This window comes from Heptranchias perlo, chromosome 1, assembly GCF_035084215.1.
Source record: "Heptranchias perlo isolate sHepPer1 chromosome 1, sHepPer1.hap1, whole genome shotgun sequence".
NCBI classification, from domain to species: domain Eukaryota; kingdom Metazoa; phylum Chordata; class Chondrichthyes; order Hexanchiformes; family Hexanchidae; genus Heptranchias; species Heptranchias perlo.
Window position 1 is genome coordinate 48,628,988 of NC_090325.1, and position 19,476 is coordinate 48,648,463.

Genomic DNA, 19,476 nt, shown 5'->3' on the forward strand with positions numbered 1-19,476 from the left:
CTGTATCCCCAGATCCCTCTGCTCCTCTACCTCATTTAGACTCTTATTATCCAAGCCGTATGTGGCCCCCTTATTCTTCCTACCAAAATGTAATATCTCACACTCATCTATATTGAAATTCATTTGTCAATTACACAACCATTCTGCAAGTTTATTCATGTCTTCCTGTATTTTGTCGCAGTCATCCTCAGTATTAACTATACCCACCCAATTCAGTGTCATCCGCAAATTTTGAAATTGTGCTTCCGATTCCAGAGTCCAAATCCTTTATGTAAATGGTGAACAACAGTGGTCCCAACATCAATCCTTGTGGAACACCACTTCCCAACTTTTGCCAGTCTGAGTAACTACCTTTAACCCCTACTCTCTGTTTTCTGTTTTGGAGCCAATTTGCTATATATTCTGCTTCTTGTCCCCTGACTCCACATGCTCTGACCTTAGTCATGAATCTACAATGCAGTACCTTATCGAAGGCCTTTTGAAAATGTAAATATGTTACATCTACTACATTATCCTTGTCTACCTTTTCTGTTACTTCTTCAAAGAATTCAGTAAGGTTGGTCAAGCATGACCTTCCCTTTTGCAATCCGTGCTCACTATTCTTTATTACATTTTTGGTTTCTAGATTTTTTCTATTACATCTTTGAGTAAGGATTCCATTATCTTTCCTACGACCGACGTTATGCTAATTGGTCTATAGTTCCTTGGACTGGTTCTATTTCCCTTTTTAAATACAGGAATTACATTAGCGGTCCACCCGTCCTCTAGCACTATTCCCTTTTCTAATGAATTTTTATATATATGTAATAGTGCCTCTGCTATCTCTTCCCTAACCTCCTTCAGCCCTACAACCCTCAGAGATCTCTGTGCTCCTCCAATTCTTGCCTCTTGTACATCCCCGATTTTAATCGTTCCACCATTGGCGGCCGTGCCTTCAGCTGCCTAGGCCCTAAGCTCTGGAATTCCCTCCCTAAACCTCTCCACCTCTCTTCTCCTTTAAGACGCTCCTTAAAACCTATCTCTGTCCTAATACCTCCTTATGTAGCTCAGTGTCAAATTTTGTTTGATAACACGCTCCTTGGGACATTTTACTACATTAAAAGGTGCTATATAAATGCAAGTTGTTGTTTTAATATGCACAGATACAATCCATCCGGACCAGGGGCTTTATTCTCTCTAAATTTGATTAGTTTATTATCTCCCCCCCCCCTTTCTTTTATAATGCCTTTATATCTTTTTTGATCTCTTCTTCTAATGTCATTCCCACCATGTTAATCTTCCTGGTAAATACTGAGGCAAAGTATTTAATATTTCTGCCATTTCGCTGTCATTATCCTATGAGTTTATCGTGTGTATCCCTTCGTGGCCTTATCCATATCCTGATTTTTCTTTTGTTATTTATGTGTCTGTATAATACTTTTTATATTCCTTGATAATTTACTTTTGTAATTTCTCTTTGCCTTCCCAATTGTTTTTTTTAAAACTTCTTTCCTAATCCTCGTCAACCTCTCCTTTGTTGTCTATGTACTTAGAGTATGCCTTTTTCTTTAGTTTTAATTTTGCCCTTATTTCTTCATTCATCGATGGTGTATCATTACTGGCTAGTTTGTTCTTGCTTTTTAAGAGGGAGATATTTCTCTAAAATCTCTATTGATCACCGTTTTAAATGTTTCCCACTGCTGTTCTATTTCTTTATTTATCAGTAAATTTTTCCAGTTTACTTTCCCTAGTTTCATTCTCATCCACATAAAGTCAGCTTTTTTCCAATTTATTACTTTGGTCTTACTTATGTCCTTCTCAATCTTTATCTTAAACCTTTATCTTAAACCTGATCGCTATTGCCTAGATGTTCTCCTACACTTGCTTCTCTTATCTGTTCTAGTTCATTTCCCATTATTAAATCCAACAGTGCTCCCTCTCTTGTTGGACTTTTTACATACTGGTCTTACCCACATTGTAAAAACTCCATTCCCTGTACCTCTCTACAAACTACCTCTTGCCAGTTTATTTGGGGTTAGAATAATAATCATGGGAGATTTTAACTATGTCCTTTACTCATTTCACATATTTGCTTACATATTTCTTCCTCCACCTCCTTTCCACTATTAAATGATCTATCGTATACCCCTATTAGTGTGATCGATCTCCTCTTATCTCAATTCATATAGGTTCTGTTTCTATCCTGTTAGTTATGTCCCTTTTTTCTACTGCTATTATGTTATCTCTAATTAGTATAGCTACTCCACCACCCGACCCCCCCCTTCCTTCACTATCCTTTCTGATTACGTTATAGCCTGAAATATTTAGTTGCCAGTCCTGGTCTTTATGTAGCCATGTTTCCATTATTCCTGCTACATCTGGTTCCTTGCTACAGATTATTGGCCCCAGTTTTATTTTGGACGCTGTGTATATTGTTGTACAGGCAGTTTAATTCATCTTTAATAGTTTTCCTTTTACTTTATTTTTAACAATTCTTTTATAACTATGTTTGTTCCTTGACCGCTTAAGTTATCTTTATTCCTTATCCTGGTCTGATCTTTGCGCTCATCTCCTGTTTCTTTTATCTTTAAGCTTTTGTTATTGCTACCAGATCCCTCCCCCTATCGTGCTAGTTGAAAGCCTTATCCACCGTCCTATTTATCCTTTCCGCTTGGACTCTGGTCCCATTCTGGTTCAGGTGGAGCCCGTCCCAGCAGGACAGCTCCTTCCTGTCCCAGTACTGGTGCCAGTGTCCCATGAAATGGAACCCTTCCTTCGCACACCAATCTTTCAGCCACACATTCACCTTTCTGATCTGCCTATCCCTATGCCAATTAGCACATGGTTTAGGTAGTAATCCTGAGATTACCAGCCGTGAGATCCTATTTTTAATTTTGCTCCTAGCTTATGATATTCCCTTAGCAGGACCTCCTCCTTGTTCTTATGTTATCAGCGCCAACATGGACCATGGCAACTGGATCCTCCCCCTCTAAATTCCTCTCCAGTTGCTCAGAGACTTTTTTTTTATTCATTCATTCATGTATGTATGTGGACGTCGCTGACAAGGCCAGCATTTATTGCCCATTCCTAATTGCCCTTGAGAAGGTGGTGGTGAGCTGTCTTCTTGAACCGCTGCAGTCCATGAGGTGAAGGTTCTCCCACAGTGCTGTTAGGAAGGGAGTTCCAGGATTTTGACCCAGCGACGATGAAGGAATGGCGATATATTTTCAAGTCGGGATGGTGTGTGACTTGGAGGGGAACGTGCAGGTGGTGTTGTTCCCATGTGCCTGCTGTCCTTGTCCTTCTAGATGGTAGAGGTTGCGGGTTTGGGAGGTGCTGTCAAAGAAGCCTTGGCGAGTTGCTGCAGTGCATCCTGTGGATGGTACACACTGCAGCCACAGTACGCCGGTGGTGAAGGGAGTGAGTGTTTAGGGTGGTGGATGGGTGCCAATCAAGTGGGCTGCTTTGTCCTGGATGGTGTCGAGCTTCTTGAGTGTTGTTGGAGCTGCACTCATCCAGGCAAGTGAAGAGTATTCCATCACACGCCTGACTTGTGCCTTGTAGATGGTGGAAAGGCTTTGGGGAGTCAGGAGGTGAGTCACTCGCCGCAGAATACCCAGCCTCTGACCTGCTCTTGTAGCGACAGTATTTATGTGGCTGGTCCAATTAAGTTTCTGGTCAATGGTGACCCCCAGGATGTTGATGGTGGAGGGATTTGGGGATAGCAATGCCGTTGAATGTCAAGGGGAGGTGGTTAGAATCTCTCTTGTTGGAGATGGTCATTACCTGGCACTTGTCTGGCACAAACATTACTTGCCACTTCTCAGCCCAAGCCTGGATGTTGTCCAGATCTTGCTGCATGTGGGCACAGACTGCTTCATTATCTGAGATGTCCTTTACCCTTGCACCAGGTAAGCAACACATCATCCTGGACTCTCGGTCGCGACTGCAGAGGATGCTATCTATCCCCGATTATAGAATCCCCTATGACTACAACCTTTCTATTCTGATCCAATCCCCGGACTGCCTCATGCTCTATGGTCCCCTGGTTAGCATTCTAGTCATCCTCCCTGCAGCCTTCATCCTTCTCCTCACAGGTATCAAACACCTCGTAGCCAGCAGATAGGACCAGTGTCTGCAGGACCTCCATCTCTACTTCCCCCTCCCTTATGTGTTGGAGTGTCTCTAACTCGCACTCCAGCTCAAAGACTCTGAGCCAAAACATCTCATTTACTGTAGATGCGGCAATCCGGGACAATCTCACTGTCCACAACCTCCCACATATTACAGTCCCGACACACAGCCTGTACCATCATTTCTAGTTTTTATTTATTTAATCAGTAGTTTATTTCTAGGGCTAATAGAATCACTTGAGATCTAGATTATATTTAGTAAATGAATTTAGCTTGATTTCAAAATAATTAGTAATTACTTAGTCTTTTTTAAAAATGTTATGTAATTTTTATTTAAGTTTTAAAAGTTGATAGGTTTGTTTATAGTCCCTTGGCTTAAAATCGCTTAACACTTCTTCCCCTTCGCCCTCCCCACAACCACCTAATTCCTACACTCACCAAATTCCCAGTTGAGAGTCCTTACTCTGTTAGCAATTCACTTCAATAAAGGTTCACGCTCTGTCTTCACCAACCTCGATGCTCAATTTATTATACTATATATGAAGTCTACTAAGACTCCTAGGTCTCTTTCAAACTCATCTATTTTCCTTCCTTTGAGGTCAGCATTGTCATTGTTCAACCAACTCACATATTTTGTTTAGCTATTCTCTCATTTCTGGGCTGCCTCCTTTGATTTCAGTGCCTATTTCAATGCAAATTGCATTGAGTTTCTGAATCCAAGTCATTGATGTAAATTACAAAGGCACTGGCCCCAAATCGGTAGTGACCACCCTGACATTACTCCTCTAACTAGTACCCAATGTTTGTTACACTTCGGCCAATTTCTTATCCATAGCCAAGTTTTGTCCTGAATCCCCACAGCTTTGCGCTTAATTAGTAACCTTCATGTGGAACTTTATACACTGCCTTTTGGAAGGCCAAGGGCAGGGATGAGAGACACGGATTGGTAAGACTTACTTGGACAAGGTTCAACACTCATGGAAACCGTACATCGCTCTGACTTCATACTGTGAGAACGAGGAACATTACCGCACACAGGGGTGAAACATCTGAAATTAGCGCACCAAATTCATTGCACAACAGCAGATCAGATCAATAAACGTCGTGCACATACCTGCTGCTCAGCAGCTTGCAGATCAGTTTTGTTTCTCTTTCTCTTCATCTTTCTCGTGTGCTTTACTAAAGTTTAGCAGGGTTTTACCGGTCTCAGTACCTCAGCCTCCACATGTGTTGCCTCTAGTTCCGCTCAGTCTGACCGGTTCTTTGCTGGAGCCCTGCCTCCAGCCGACCCGATTGGTCCGACGCCCTGCACGCACGCACGCTGCATGTCCCCAGTCTCCGAATACCCTGCGGTTCCTTCGCTGTCAATCACTGAACGTGGAACGTTCCCCGGGAACTTCCGCCGCCGGGGCTGGGCTGGGAGTGCGCGTGCGCGTGCGGGGCTTTACCAGATTATTATTTACGACAAATTTATGTCACCCTTTTCCGCTTTTACGGCACTTTGAATTATTTTCGGAAGGTGTTTGCTTCGAGCAGTGAAATAAAATGGGTCTGTAACGTGTGGGTGATTGGTCTTTTAAATTGTTACTGTATATTGTAGGTGGATTGTACATTTTTGCACTCAGGGTCATGCTTTGGCAATGTTTGCGGTGCTACAGAGGTGGGAACCGCTAATCCTGGTTTATTAGGAGTGAATGTTTATGATCAGCAAAAAAAAAACACAGCTTGAACATTTGAAGCTGTTTTTAAAAAATGGGCCATATTTTAACCAAAACGCGTTAAGTGTCACTTTCCTAATCAGTGGCACTTGGCAGGCCGAGATAGGCAAATATTACGTCTTTTCCTGGAGCTATCTTGTCCTCCTTTATTAGTAGTGTGTATGTGGAACTGGGTTTAAATAAACTTCAAGAGGAATCACACCTTTTACAAGAACATTACGTCCGGTTTTTTTTCAGCAGCCATGTTGTTGCTTACTGTTGCTTTACCTCCTGGTCAAGATCTTACCAAATGAACAACAGCATTACTTTCAGGGTTAGGCTCCCTCTGCTGGATACGTTTAAATACATAATATAATATTAAACACGAAAGTTAATCAAGGTTCAGTTGGCGTATTGGACACCCTAGTGATAAAAACAAAAGTTGTCCTATTAAGAGTCAAGTAAAGCAACTTGTCACTCAGCTAAACCCCAATAGGGGCGATTTTTGGGTCCCTGCCACCCCATTTGAATCTAAAAATGGGACAGTTAGCAGGTCTAACATAACAGTGGAATTTCTTCGGTATTTGCACCTTTTTGAGGTTCAGTTTTTCCCTCTGTCCTTATGCCTGAAGCCCAAATGTTCCATTAGCCTTTGAAATGTTGGATTGCACAGTAAACTCTGTGTAGACAACAAATAATTCATTTTGTTGCTACAGACTCGATCACAAATAGTTCCTCTAATAGTCCCATTTCCAGGTTGAATGATTTACATCAGAGAGTTGTTCACACTCCCACCCCTCAAAAAAAAACACTCTTCTTTGTGGCCATCTTACGCTTGGCTTTGTATTTATAGATAGCGCAATATATTTATATCCACAAAACAATTTCCTTTTCTCTTTCTTTATTGATAACTTAAAAAATGAGTAATAGATACTGCCTGATCTCAATACTTATATTCACATGGTGTATGCATGTGTACTTTGACCTTTTTATGTGTTTGTTGGTGAAATGGTAAGTTTTTTTGTTATTGTGAGTGCTTTACTTCCTAGATTGCTAGATGGTGGTAGATGTTTGTTAAGTAAATATAAATATGTAAAGTACATTAACCAGTATTGTGTGAGTGTGTGTAAGATGTTTTGCACTAAAATTATCACCATAGCCACATCTGTGGCTAGTCAGGAATTATCGCCATAGCCACATCTGTGGCTAGTCAGTACAGGCTGACACTTCAATGCAGTACTGAGGGAGTGATGCACTATCAGAGGTGCTATTTTTCAGATAAGCCAGGATCTTGCTCCTGATTGCTATGCAACAACATACTGAAACGTACATGTGTGTAAACATCATTTCATGAGTAGGAGTCCAATGTTCCCCTCCCTGATCCAGGTACATTAAATCCAATAATTGTACCAACAGCTGCCCTGTCTTAAATGAGCTACCTTAGACCAAACCATAGGAACATAGGAAAAGGAGTAGGCCCCTCGAACCTGCTCCGCCATTCAATTAGATCATGGCTGATCTGTATCTTAACTTCATTTACCAGGCTTGGTTCCATATCCCTTAATATCATTACCTAACAAAAATCTATCAATCTCAGTTTTGAAATTTTCAATTGACCAAGCCTCAACAGCTTTCTGGGGAGAGAGTTCCAGATTTCCACTACCCTTTGTGTGAAGTCGTGCTTCCTGACATCACCCCTGGACAGCCTAGCTCTAATTTTAAGGTTATGCCCCCTTGTTCTGGATTCCCCCACCAGAGCAAATAGTTTCTCTTTACCTACCCTATCAACCAGGCATGTACTTGGGATCTTCATTGTCTACATGGTTCAGCTACTAACTGGCTAAACTCAGGGGAGTTACATGGCATTTAACTTAAAACTTGTAAGTTTTACTTGCCATTGACCATTGTCACTTTTAGACTCCCTCCCCCCCACATATGATGGCTCAGTGACTAAATGTACTTGCTCAGTACAGTATTGAACTATGCAACCAGTAAAGGTCCCAGTTCCAATCCCTGGTCTGTGCTGAGTTAGCTGATTTCAATCATGGTGGCACTGATGCTATAATAATTGGCCTGAGTGTTTTTTGGCAGGGAAAGGGAAAAAAAAATCAGGCAGAGTCCCAACTCTTGTTCATTATCTATGTGTGGACATCAGAAGGGGAGAGAAGTATCTTCAACTGTGCTGCTCCACTAGTCAAATAGTCTATCAAAACTCACACATGAAGAATAGCCTGTAGGGTGTAGTACTGGAGAGTTGTAGGCATCCTTGGAACCACAGCCAAGCATGAGTAACTCCTTCAGGGTCGGAGCAGAGAACATTGGGAAGGAAGTAAAAATTTAATTTATATTTTACCATCAATTATCCTACATATCATGATCTGACTTGCCATCTCTTCTCCTTGCTCTGATTTTTGGAGTGTTGTAGAAAACAACTATGATGAATATGATATGTCAGTGATCAGTATCGTTTCCCAGCTCAGCTTCCTCTCTTTACAGATCTATGTCTGGTCTGCTTGTGTTACGTAGGTTTAAAATTATTTTCAAGTACGTGTTTCGCATGATTGTGAGCAGGAATGCTGCCTCCATACAACATGACTTTAAGAATCTTAAATATATTTGTTTCTGTCAGGAGCATAGATGTAGCTAGATTACTATTTCCATACAATTTTTCTGGAGTCTTCCAGTTTTCTCAGAATAAATTTCCTTTTAAATTTCCTAAATTGATGCATGTGCACAAAACTCCAGAAGACCGTGCTGTGATTATGTAATATAAAAAAGGGCAGCCACACATGTAACCTGAATTGGAAACAACACAGATAGGTGAGTGAGGACAGTATGGTAGCATCAACAGGCTATAAATGACATCACCTAATACACAGTGCACTACTGTAAAAACAAAAACACAGATGTATTGATAATACACAGCAGTTATGTCATCAACTTATATTAGACTCTGCTGGCTCTCCAGAGGATTCAGAGAGTTTTTCCTGTGAGTAGCTGAGTTCTACAGACTATGAAGGTCCCAGGTTTGAACTCTATGCTGATTTAGCTGATCTTATGTGGGCTGATGGTAGGGGTGCTACAATTGGCCTTGGCTCCACTGGTTTAGGGAAAGGAAAATTCAGTCAAGGTTCCCACTCGGTTAGTATACCAAAGTAAACCTGCTGCTCATTGAACTGTTCCCCAGTAAGGAGTTAACAGCTATAGATTGGAGGGTGGCAAATGTAACCCCACTATTTAAAAAAGGAGGGAGTGAAAACAGGGAACTACAGATCGGTTAGCCTAATGTCAGTAGTAGGGAAAATGCTAGAGTCTATTATAAAAGATGTGATAACAGGACACTTAGAAAATATCAGTGGGATTAGACAAAGCCAACGTGGATTTATGAAAGGGAAATCATGTTTGACAAACCTACTGGAGTTTTTTGAGGATGTATTTGGTAGAATAGATAAGGGAGAACCAGTGGATGTGGTTTATTTGGATTTTCAGAAGGCCTTTGATAAAGTCCCACATAAGAGGTTAGTGTGCAAAATTAAAGCACATGGGATTGGGGGTAATATACTGGCATGGATTGAAAATTGGTTAACAGACAGGGAACAGAGTAGGAATAAGTGGATCTTTTTCAGGGTGGCAGGCAGTGACTAGTGGGATACCACACGGATCAGTGCTTGGGCCCCAGCTATTCACAATATATATCAATGATTTGGATGAGGGAACCAAAGTTTTCTTTGTTTTCACGGTTTAATTCTCTATTAGTTGTGCCCCTCTAAAGGTGTCAAATTTTGTTTGATAACGCTCCTGGGACGCTCCTTGGGACGTTATACAGCATTAAAGGCACTTTATAAATACAAGTTGTTGTTGTTTTATCTGTAATCACCAGGTATAATATAAATATTATATACGTTCAAGGATTTCCTGACATTCACCTAAGGAGGAAGCCTCCAAAAGCTTGTGATTTTCAAATAAAATTGTTGGACTATAACCTGGTGTTGTAAGATTGTTTACATTTGTCAACCCCAGTCCATCACCGGCATCTTTTTTTAAATTCGTTCACGGGATGGGGGCGTCGCTGGCAAGGCCAGCATTTATTGCCCATCCCTAATTGCCCTCGAGAAGGTGGTGGTGAGCTGCCTTCTTGAACCGCTGCAGTCCGTGTGGTAGCGAGATTTTTACAACTGAGTGGCTTGCTCGGCCATTTCAGAGGGCAATTAAGAATCAACCACATTGCTGTGGGTCTGGAGTCACATATAGGCCAGACCGGGTAAGGACGGCAGGTTTCCTTCCCTAAAGGACATTAGTGAACCAGATGGGTTTTTACGACAATCCGGTAAGTTTCATGGCCATCATTACTGATACTAGTATTTTAATTCCAGATTTTTTAATTTAATTAATTGAATTTAATTAATTAATTGAATTTAAATTCACCAGCTGCCGTGGCGGGATTTGAACTCATGACTCTGGATTTTAGTCCAGGCCTCATGGATTACTAGCCCAGTAACACAACCACTATGCTACCGTACCCTCATCTTGTAAAAAGGGGGCACTTTTGTTCGGTGTTTTGTTTGATGACACTGGCCAACCAGCGTCTCCTCACAGTTTTATTAAAAGGCCCGAACCCAGTTGGTGGCCGGATTCTTTGGCGCATGCTCAATACCGATCTCTACCACATGGCGGTAGGGCGAGGGAAAGGACGCGTCACAATGGGCGTCGGTGACGTCACGGAGAGACGGCGGCCGGGCTGAGCGAGCCGCCGCCGCAGCAGCTGGTGGGCCATTTTATTCCTGTCAGTGTGGGGAGCACACAGATAAGATAACCATTAAAAATATATCTTGTAAACCTAAACGGTAACAATAAGCAGCGAAATAAACGATTTTTTAAAAATATATATATATAAAAATACTCATCTTCATGAACTATTCGTGGTCGACTTATTTTCCCCTAATGTGTGGAGAATTAGTTTAGTTTTTTTTTAGTGAAAAAGACTGGCCCTGTGAAGGAGGAAGAAGGACTTCACCCCCCTCCTCTCTCTCCCCCCCTCCTCCTCCCCCTCCTCCCTCCTCTCTCAACTTGGTGGAGAGTCCAGAGCGTCGTTTAACTCATTGCCTGGTGTCAACCTACCTTCCTGTGTGTTTTTTTTTATTTACATATTTTTTTCCCCCTGGTTTATTTTATTTATTTTTTGCTTCTTTCCCCCCCCCCTCCCCTCCTTTCTTCCTCTCCCTTTCTGTTGTTTCTCTTTTTCTTTCTCTGGTTCCTCGCCCACCACCACCACCACCCACCATGGCTCAGCAGCAGATTACGAGCTCTCAGAAGGCCTTAATGTTGGAGCTGAAGAGTTTGCAAGAGGAGCCGGTGGAAGGTTTCAGGATCACTTTGGTGGACGAGTCCGACCTCTACAATTGGGAAGTGGCGATCTTCGGGCCGCCCAACACGCTCTACGAAGGAGGCTATTTCAAGGTAAATGACACAGCCAGGGAGAGCCAGAGGCCCTGTTTACATCTCGGCTCGTCGAGCCCTTTCTAAATTATTATTTGTAACAAAATAGTCATTGTCATTTGAGGATGTTGACGCGCTGTAACAAATTTATGGCTGTATCCTAAAAGAGTTCATTAAAATTGAGCCCAGAGCAGCAGCTAACCATTTTGTTAACGTGGATAAACAATTCCCCCCCCACCTTTTCACTGTTGGTTTTGTCTCGGTTTAAATCGTGCATTTTCAAATATTATTTATATATATATATGTATTTAAGTACTCCAAGGCTGTGTTTAAGCTTACTTTCGACTGCACTCGCTGGTGTATTTTCTTTTTTTTAATCGAATAGATTTAAGTAATCAGCCTAAAGGTTTCTTTTGTGGCTTGCAGTGAGATGTGTTAATAAGAGACACGGTGTCTTTTCATTGTTGCACCCGTTTAGTTATCAGGGTTCATGCTTAGAAATTTGAATCGAGGTAGAGTTTATGGGACACTTTCCTTGTAGACTTCAAATGAATGTATTTTATGTGATTTTAATCATTGTGCTGTAAGGATAAATGCTGTAGCTTTTTAACAATGAAAAGTGAGCATTTCTTTGAACCTCCACGTTTTAGTAGCGAAGAATGTAGAATGGTTTTATGAAGGTAGCATAATATGGCACCTGATTTTTGTTGCTATGTACTTTGACAACGTAATAATTTTATCAATGGAAATTGAATTTTTGCGGCAACTCTTTCCAATGGTTCTTGATTCTTTGTGTGCTCTTCTCTTTATTCCTCTGATAGCGAAGGAACCATAGTAGGCGTTAGATTAATATTTCCTAAATTTGGTTTTATTTGTGTGTAATATATGGGCAGTGTGCATTTATTTTACTGTGCTCAGCGGTTTGATTTGTACAAAGAAAGCCGCTGACTGCATTGAATCGCCCATCTGCGCAGTAATAAACTGCATTAGTTTCCCAGTATCCCTTATTGCAGCAGATTCCCTTGTCTTTCACCACATCTTATTAAAGGGGATGGGTTACTTATCATCCTTTTTATACCCATGTACTTTGGAAATCGGGTGCTACGAAATAACGATGATGTAAATCTGTCTGGGCATGTTCAACTGGCACTCTGGGGAAAAATTGCCATTGCAATATATTTTTGTTACGAAAATCTAATTTTATCTTTATTATCGATTAATGTAATTCAAATTCATTTTCTTTGCGATCAGAAGAACAGAATGTATTCAGCTTGTTTAACCCTGCTAGGTTTCCTCTTGTAAACAAATGTCAAATGCTGTTTTGTCACCAGATATATAGAGATGCAGGCTGTGGTAAAAGAGGAACATTATCTCTCAATTCCTATCCCGTTTTTGAACATCTAGTTGTGATTCCGTAGGTTGGTTATCAGTCTGATCAATTTTCAGGTCACTTCATAAAATTGTGTATGGGTCACTGAAGTGCATCAAGTCAGGATCAAATTAGCAGGAACTGTATAAAAACATAAAGTGCTGGAGAAACTGAGCATGTCAGGCAAAATCTGTGGAGAAAGAAACAGAGTTAATGTTTCAGGTCGAAGACCTCTCGTCAGAACGGAGCTGTGTGTTTCTAAATAAGCACAGAATGTAACTTAAAAATCTGGGACATGAGTAATAAGTGATCTGTGCCACCTTTTCCCTCCTTTTGTTTAAAAAGTAAACAAACAACTTTTTTAAAACTACCCACCTAAATCTAGCTAGCCTGTGCAGCCTATTCAGTTGGGGTAATCTGTACAATGCGTTAAACCAATGTTAGTAAATTGTGCGCTGACTAGCATGGTAAATATATTGTAAGGTGGAATGTTTCAAGATCCAACACCTTGAATGTTGCATGTCAGGCTCCTGAAAACCTAATGTCAGGTTTGGATTGATGTACAAAGTTCTCTGCTGGAAAATGCCAATTTGGGTATCTGATGAGGACAGAATTGGGATCAGCTATGACTTTGACGGTTGAACAGCATACTGATACTTGCTGTCCAGCTCTCACTTAGCAGAATGACCATTTGAACAAGGTTCCAGAGGGCTATCGCCCCTAGAACTGCACCCCATTAGGAGATGAGGGAAAAAAATTGGGAGGAGGGTGTCGAAGTGTACAATGTGTAGATTTAGCTATGCTATATATCTTCAGAGCTCAGTTCAAATCATTTTGTTTGAGTGTCAGTCACATTGTATAAATTCAGTGAAAGTTTACCCAGAACAAAGTATAGTCATTTATTCTCATTGAAGGTGTTATAAATATGTGGCCATAGAAATTGACCGAGTATGAGTATGAGAGTTTTATGAAAACTATCTATGACTTTACTCTCCAAGCTGCAGCCTCAAGCTTACAGTGTACCAGCCTTCAGATATAGAAAAAGAACAAACTTGAATTTGTCCTCAGGCCATCCCAAAAAGCTTTACAGCCAATTAAGTACTTTTTGAAATGTAGTCACTTTTGTAATGTGGGAAAATGCGGCAGCCAATTTGCACAGAGCAAGATCTCACAAACAGCGATGAGATAATGACCAGATAATCTGACTTAGTGGTGTTGGTCAAGCGATGAATATTGGCCAGGATGCCAGGGATAACTTCCCTGCTCTTCTTCGAATAGTGCCATGAGATCTCTTACATCCACCTGAGAGGATGTATAGAGACCTCAGTTTAATGTCTCATCCAAAAGCCAACACCTCCGACAGTGCAACACTCCCTCAACACTGCACTGAAGTATCAGCCTTGATTTTGTGCTTGAGTGTCTAGAGTGGGACTTGAACTTATGACTTTCTGACTCAGAGGCAACATTATATGCTGCACCTTTGGTATTAGTACTGCACCAATGCCAAACATGTAGTATTACATTAACAATCAATCCATACAATGACAATGGAAACTGCTTGGAAAGCTGGTTCACTATCCTGATGGGATGTAGGGAGACAGTAAAAGTCCACACTAACACAACATAGTAACAGTTTCAGGCAGGAGAATACCATCAGTCCATCTAGCCTCACCTATCCACAGTATTCCCTTTGTGTATTTCTAATAACCCTGAATCCCATTTCTTGATGAGTTGTCTAGTTCTTTCTTGAAGCCCATCAAGGTTTTTTGTTCCACCATCTGTGCCAATAATCTGTTCCACCTACTTACCACCCTTATAGTAGAAGTCCTGTATTTCCTATTTTCTATGACTGCTCACAACACTCTGAACTATCACTGATATTGCACCAGTAATATAACCATGGCATAGGATGCAGATCCAAGGACAATTTCCAACTTTTCACGTGCAAATCCTCGATAGACTACTTTGTGCATTTAATGATTTAATAATTGTCTTTTGTAACATAGTTTGACTTTGTTATGGTAGTACTCTCTACTTTTTTTGTTGCTTTGTTAAACATTACAACAAAAATTGAAAACTGGCATAATTTGCACTGTATAGATAATAACATAACATCCCTGTAATCCGATGGATGCTTCAAAAGCAGCTATCACCTTTTTTAAAATCTTGCAATTTTCTCCCCTTCTTTCCTGAAGCCATTGATTTGTTGCTTGGGTGCGGTTCTTCATGCACTAGGTGCTGTGCTCCACCTTGCCCAAGTGAGCTTGACTGAGTGTGCAGACTATATGAATGCAAGGAACACCGCAGCTAAGCCTAGTCCTTGTCTAAAATCTCAGACCAGATTTCAGAAGGGCAAACTTCACTAAAATGGCAGATGATTTGATACGGGTTAATTGATTAACTCTACTGGGTGGTAATGAGACTGGTGTGGAATAAAACTAAGAATAGCGACTGATTTTAAAAACTCAAATAAAGTAAATAAATAAATTCTTGGTAGACAAGGAATGGCAGGGCAGGTGGTGTGTCGTAACTGCAGCATGTGGGAGTTTGTGGAGAGCAGCGTGATCCCAGGCAACCATATCTGCAGTAAGTGTCTGCAACTCAAGGAACTTCAGCTCAGAATTGTTGAGCTGGAGTCCGAGCTGCAGACATTGCGATGCATCCCGGAGGAGGAGAGTTACCTGGACATTTTGATCCAGGAGGCAGTCACGCCCATTAGATTAGGTAGTTTAGATTTGTTTAGTGGTCAGGGGCAGGAGGGTGTGACTGCAAGTTAGGCAGGTATGGGGACCCAGGATGTAGTGATGGAGGAGCCTCAGCTCTTGACCTTGTCCAACAGATACGAGGTACTTGCTACCTGCCTGGATGAGAGCAAAGACTGCAGGGAGGATGGACAAACTGACCATGGCACTGTGGTACAGGAGGCCATTCAAGTGGGGGGAGGGTGGGAGTGAAAAGGAATGTGCTTGTGATAGGAGACAGTAGAGTCAGGGGGATAGATATTGTTCTCTGCAGCCAGGACCAAGACTCCCAAAGGCTGTGTTGCCTGCCCGGTGCCAGGGTTAAGGACATCACCTCGTGGCTGGAAAAAAAAACTTGGAGCATGAGGGGGAGGATCCATTTGTCGTGGTCCACGTAGGGACCAACGACATAGCAGAATCTCATTCCTAGATCTGCCTTACACAGTTTGAGGGGCTATGGTCTAAATTAATAAGCAGAACCTCTAAAGGTAGTAATCTCTGGATTACTACCTGAGCCACGTGCAAATTGGCATAGGGACAAATTGATCAGGGAGTTAAATGCGTGGCTCAAAGAGTGGTGTGGGAGACAGGGGTTTTGATTCATGGGCACTGGCACCAGTACTGGGGAAAGAGGGAGCTGTTCCGATGGGACGGGCTCCACTTAAACCGGGCTGGGACCAGAATCGAATAACTAGGGCTCTAGATAGGGCTTTAAACTATAAAAGGGGTGGGGGGGGAAGGAGAGGAGTCGGGTGAGGGGAAATTTAGAAATCTAATGAGAAAAGTTAAGACAATAGAACAGTGTAGTAACTTAGGTAAAGATAAGCAGAGTGTGGCAGGAAGGGTCAGAGAGTTTACCAATAATAGCGCAACAACAAGTAAGGTCAAAGCAGGAGAAAATGGTTAAAAAGTCAAAATTAAAGGCTCTTTCTCTGAGTGAGCATTCGCAACAAAATAGAAGAATTAATTGCACAAATAAAGATAAATGGGTTTGACGTAATAGCCGATACAGAGACGTGGTTGCCAGATGACCAAGGTTGGGAACTAAATATTCCAGGGTACATGACATTTAGAAAAGACAGGCAGAATGGAAAAGGAGGGGGTGTAGCCCTGATAATAAAGGATGACATAAGAACAGTAGTGAGAAAAGATCTTGGCTCAGAGGATCAGGAAGTAGAATCAGTATGGGTGGAAATAAGAAATAACAAGGGGCAGAAAACACTGGTGGGAGTAGTTTATAGGCCCCCTAATAATAGCTATACTGTTGGACAATGTATTAATCATGAAATAATAGAAGCTTGTAACAAGGAGCTTTAATCTGCAAATAGACTGGGTAAATCAAATTTGGCAAAGGTAGTTTGGAAGACGAGTTCACGGAATGTATTTGAGACGGTTTCCTAGAGCAATACGTTTTGGAACCAACCAGGAGACAGGCTATTTTAGATCTTGTATTGTATATTGAGATGGGGTTAATTAGTAACCTCACAGTAAAAGAAGCTCTGGGGAAGAGCGATCATAAAATGATAGAATTTCACATTGATTTTGAAAGTAATGTACTTAAATCAAAACTAGAGTCTTAAACTTAAATAAAGCCAATTACATAGATATGAGGGGCGAGTTGTCAAAGTTAGATTGGGAAATTAAATTAAAGGGTTTGACAGTTGAAAAGCAATGGCAAACATTTAATGAAATATTTCAATATTCTCAACAAACATACATTCCATTAAGAAATAAAAACTCCACGGGAAGAGTGATCCACCAGTGGCTAACTAAAGAAGTTAAGGAGAGTATTAGATTGAAAGAAGAGGCCTATAATGTTGCTAAGAAGAGTAATAAGCCTGGGAATTGGGAGAGGTTTAGAAACCAACAAAGGATGACCAAAAATCTGATAAAAAGGGAGAAAATAGAATATGAAAGTAAACTAGCAAGAAATATAAAAACAGATTGTAAGAGCTTCTACAACTATGTGAAAAGAGAGTAGCAAAAGTAAACGTTAGTCCCTTAGAGGCTGAGACAGGAGAAATTATAATGGGGAATCAGGAAATGGCAGAGACGTTAAACAAATATTTTGTATCTGTCTTCACACTAAAAGCATACCAAAAATAGTGGGGAATCAAGGGAGTAAATGAGAGTGAGGAACTTAAAACAATTAATATTACTAGAGAAAAAGTATTGGACAAACTAATGGGACTAAAAGCCGACAAATCCCTTGGACCTGATGGCCTACCTACATCAGAGGGGTCTAAAAGGTGACTGCAGAGATAGTAGATGCATTGGTTATGATCTTCCAAAATTCTCTAGACCCTAGAACGGTCCCAGTGGATTGGAAGGTAACAAATGTTACTCTGCTATTCAAGAAGGGAGGGAGAGAGAAAACAGGGAACTGCAGGCCAGTTAGCCTGACATCAGTCGTCGGGTAAACGCTGGAATCCATTATTAAGGAAGTGGTAACAGGGCATAAAGAAAATCATATGATTTTCTGAGTCAACATGGTTTTATGAAAGGGAAATCATGTTTGACAAATTTATTAGAGTTTTTTGAGAATGTAAGTAGCAGGGTAGATAAAGGAGAACCGGGAATGTAATATATTTGGATTTTCAAAAATCATTTGATAAAATGCCACATAAAAGGTTGTTACACAAGGTAAGGGTTCATGGGGTTTGGGGGTAATATATAAGCGTGGATAGAGGATTGATTAAAGGACATAAAACAGAGAGTAGGGATAAACGGATCATTCACAGGTTGGCAGGCTGTAACTAGTGGGGTGCCGCAAGGATCGGTGCTTGGGCCTCAGCTATTTACAATTTATATTAATGACTGACTTAGATGAAGGGACCAAGTGTAATGTATCCAAGTTTGCTGATGATACAAAGCCAGGTGGGAAAGTAAGCAGTGAGGAAGACACAGAGTCCTCAAAGGGATATAGACAGGTTAAGTGAGTGGGCAAGAAGGTGGCAGATGGAGTATAATGTGGGGAAATGTGAGGTTATTCACTTTGGTAGGAAGAATAGAAAAACAGAATATTTTTTAAATGGTGAGAAACTATTAAATGTTGGTGCTCAGAGAGACTTGGGTGTACTCGTACAAGAAATACAAAGTTAGTATGCAGATACAGTAAGCAATCAGGAAGGCAAATGTTATGTTGGCCTTTTGCAGGGGAGTTGAAGTACAAGAGTAAGGAAGTCTTACTACAGTTGTACAGGGCATTGGTGAGACCTTACTTGGAGTACTGCATACAGTTTTGGTCTCCTTATCTAAGGAAGGATATACTTGCCTTTCGTGGCAGTGCAACAGAGGTTCACTAGATTTAATTCCTGGGTTGAGAGGATTGTCCTATGAGGAGAGATTGAGTAGAATGGGCCTATACTCTATGGAGTTTAGAAGAATGAGCGGTGATCTCATTGAAACATATAAGATTCTGAGGGGGATTGACAGGGTAGATGCTGAGAGATTGTTTCCCCTGGCTAGAGAGTCTAGAACTTGGGGGCATAATCGCGGGTTACGGAGTCGGCCGTTCAAGACTGAGATGAGGAGGAATTTCTTCACGCAGAGGGTTATGAATCTTTGGAATTTTCTACCCCAGAGGGCTGTGGATGCTCAGTCATTGAGTATATTTAAGGATGAGAGGGATAGATTTTTGGACTCTAGGAGAATCAAGGGATATGGGGATCGGGCTGGAAAGTGGAGTTGAGGTTGGAGATCAGCCATGATCTGATTGAATGGCGGAGCAGGCTCGAAGGGCTGTATGGCCAGTCCAAATCCTATTTATGTTCTTAAAATCTTTCCATTTGTACTAAGAACAAGATTAAAAAATGTGGAAGACAAATATGTGCCCAAAGTGAAAAGAAGGAAGTGTGGTAAGAAAAAACCAAGATGGCTGACTAGTCATATACAAAGGCAAATAAGACATAAGCAAAAATGTTTCTACAAGCTAGAGGCATCGAATACTCAACTAAACAGAGTTAAGTACAAGGAACAGCTAAAGAAAACAAAGGCTGCTATTAAATCAGCTGAAAAATAATGGAAAAGACGATTGTAGACAATTGTGGAAGTAATGGGAACAGCTTTTTCAGTTATGTGTAGAGTCAGAACTGTCAGACTGTATTGGGACATTGAAGGAT

The 19,476-nt window shown here is 41.1% G+C and overlaps 2 protein-coding genes across 3 annotated transcripts in view; one reads left to right on the plus strand and one right to left on the minus strand.

Annotated features, from left to right (window-relative positions):
• The window catches only part of nol6 (nucleolar protein 6 (RNA-associated)), a 113,333-nt gene extending 107,961 nt beyond the window's left edge, over positions 1 to 5,372 (minus strand). Inside the window, exon 1 of the mRNA XM_067984585.1 lies at positions 5,227 to 5,372. Coding sequence (XP_067840686.1) covers positions 5,227 to 5,274 — 48 coding nt within the window. The 5' untranslated portion in view covers positions 5,275 to 5,372. The remainder of the gene's footprint in view (positions 1 to 5,226) is intronic.
• Positions 5,373 to 10,583: 5,211 nt separating this feature from the next.
• Positions 10,584 to 19,476, plus strand: part of ube2r2 (ubiquitin-conjugating enzyme E2R 2) — a 137,165-nt gene continuing 128,272 nt past the window's right edge. For both annotated transcript variants that reach the window (XM_067984608.1, XM_067984619.1), the window contains exon 1: positions 10,584 to 11,266. In XM_067984608.1, the coding sequence (XP_067840709.1) occupies positions 11,090 to 11,266 (177 nt within the window). In that variant the 5' untranslated portion in view covers positions 10,584 to 11,089. The remainder of the gene's footprint in view (positions 11,267 to 19,476) is intronic.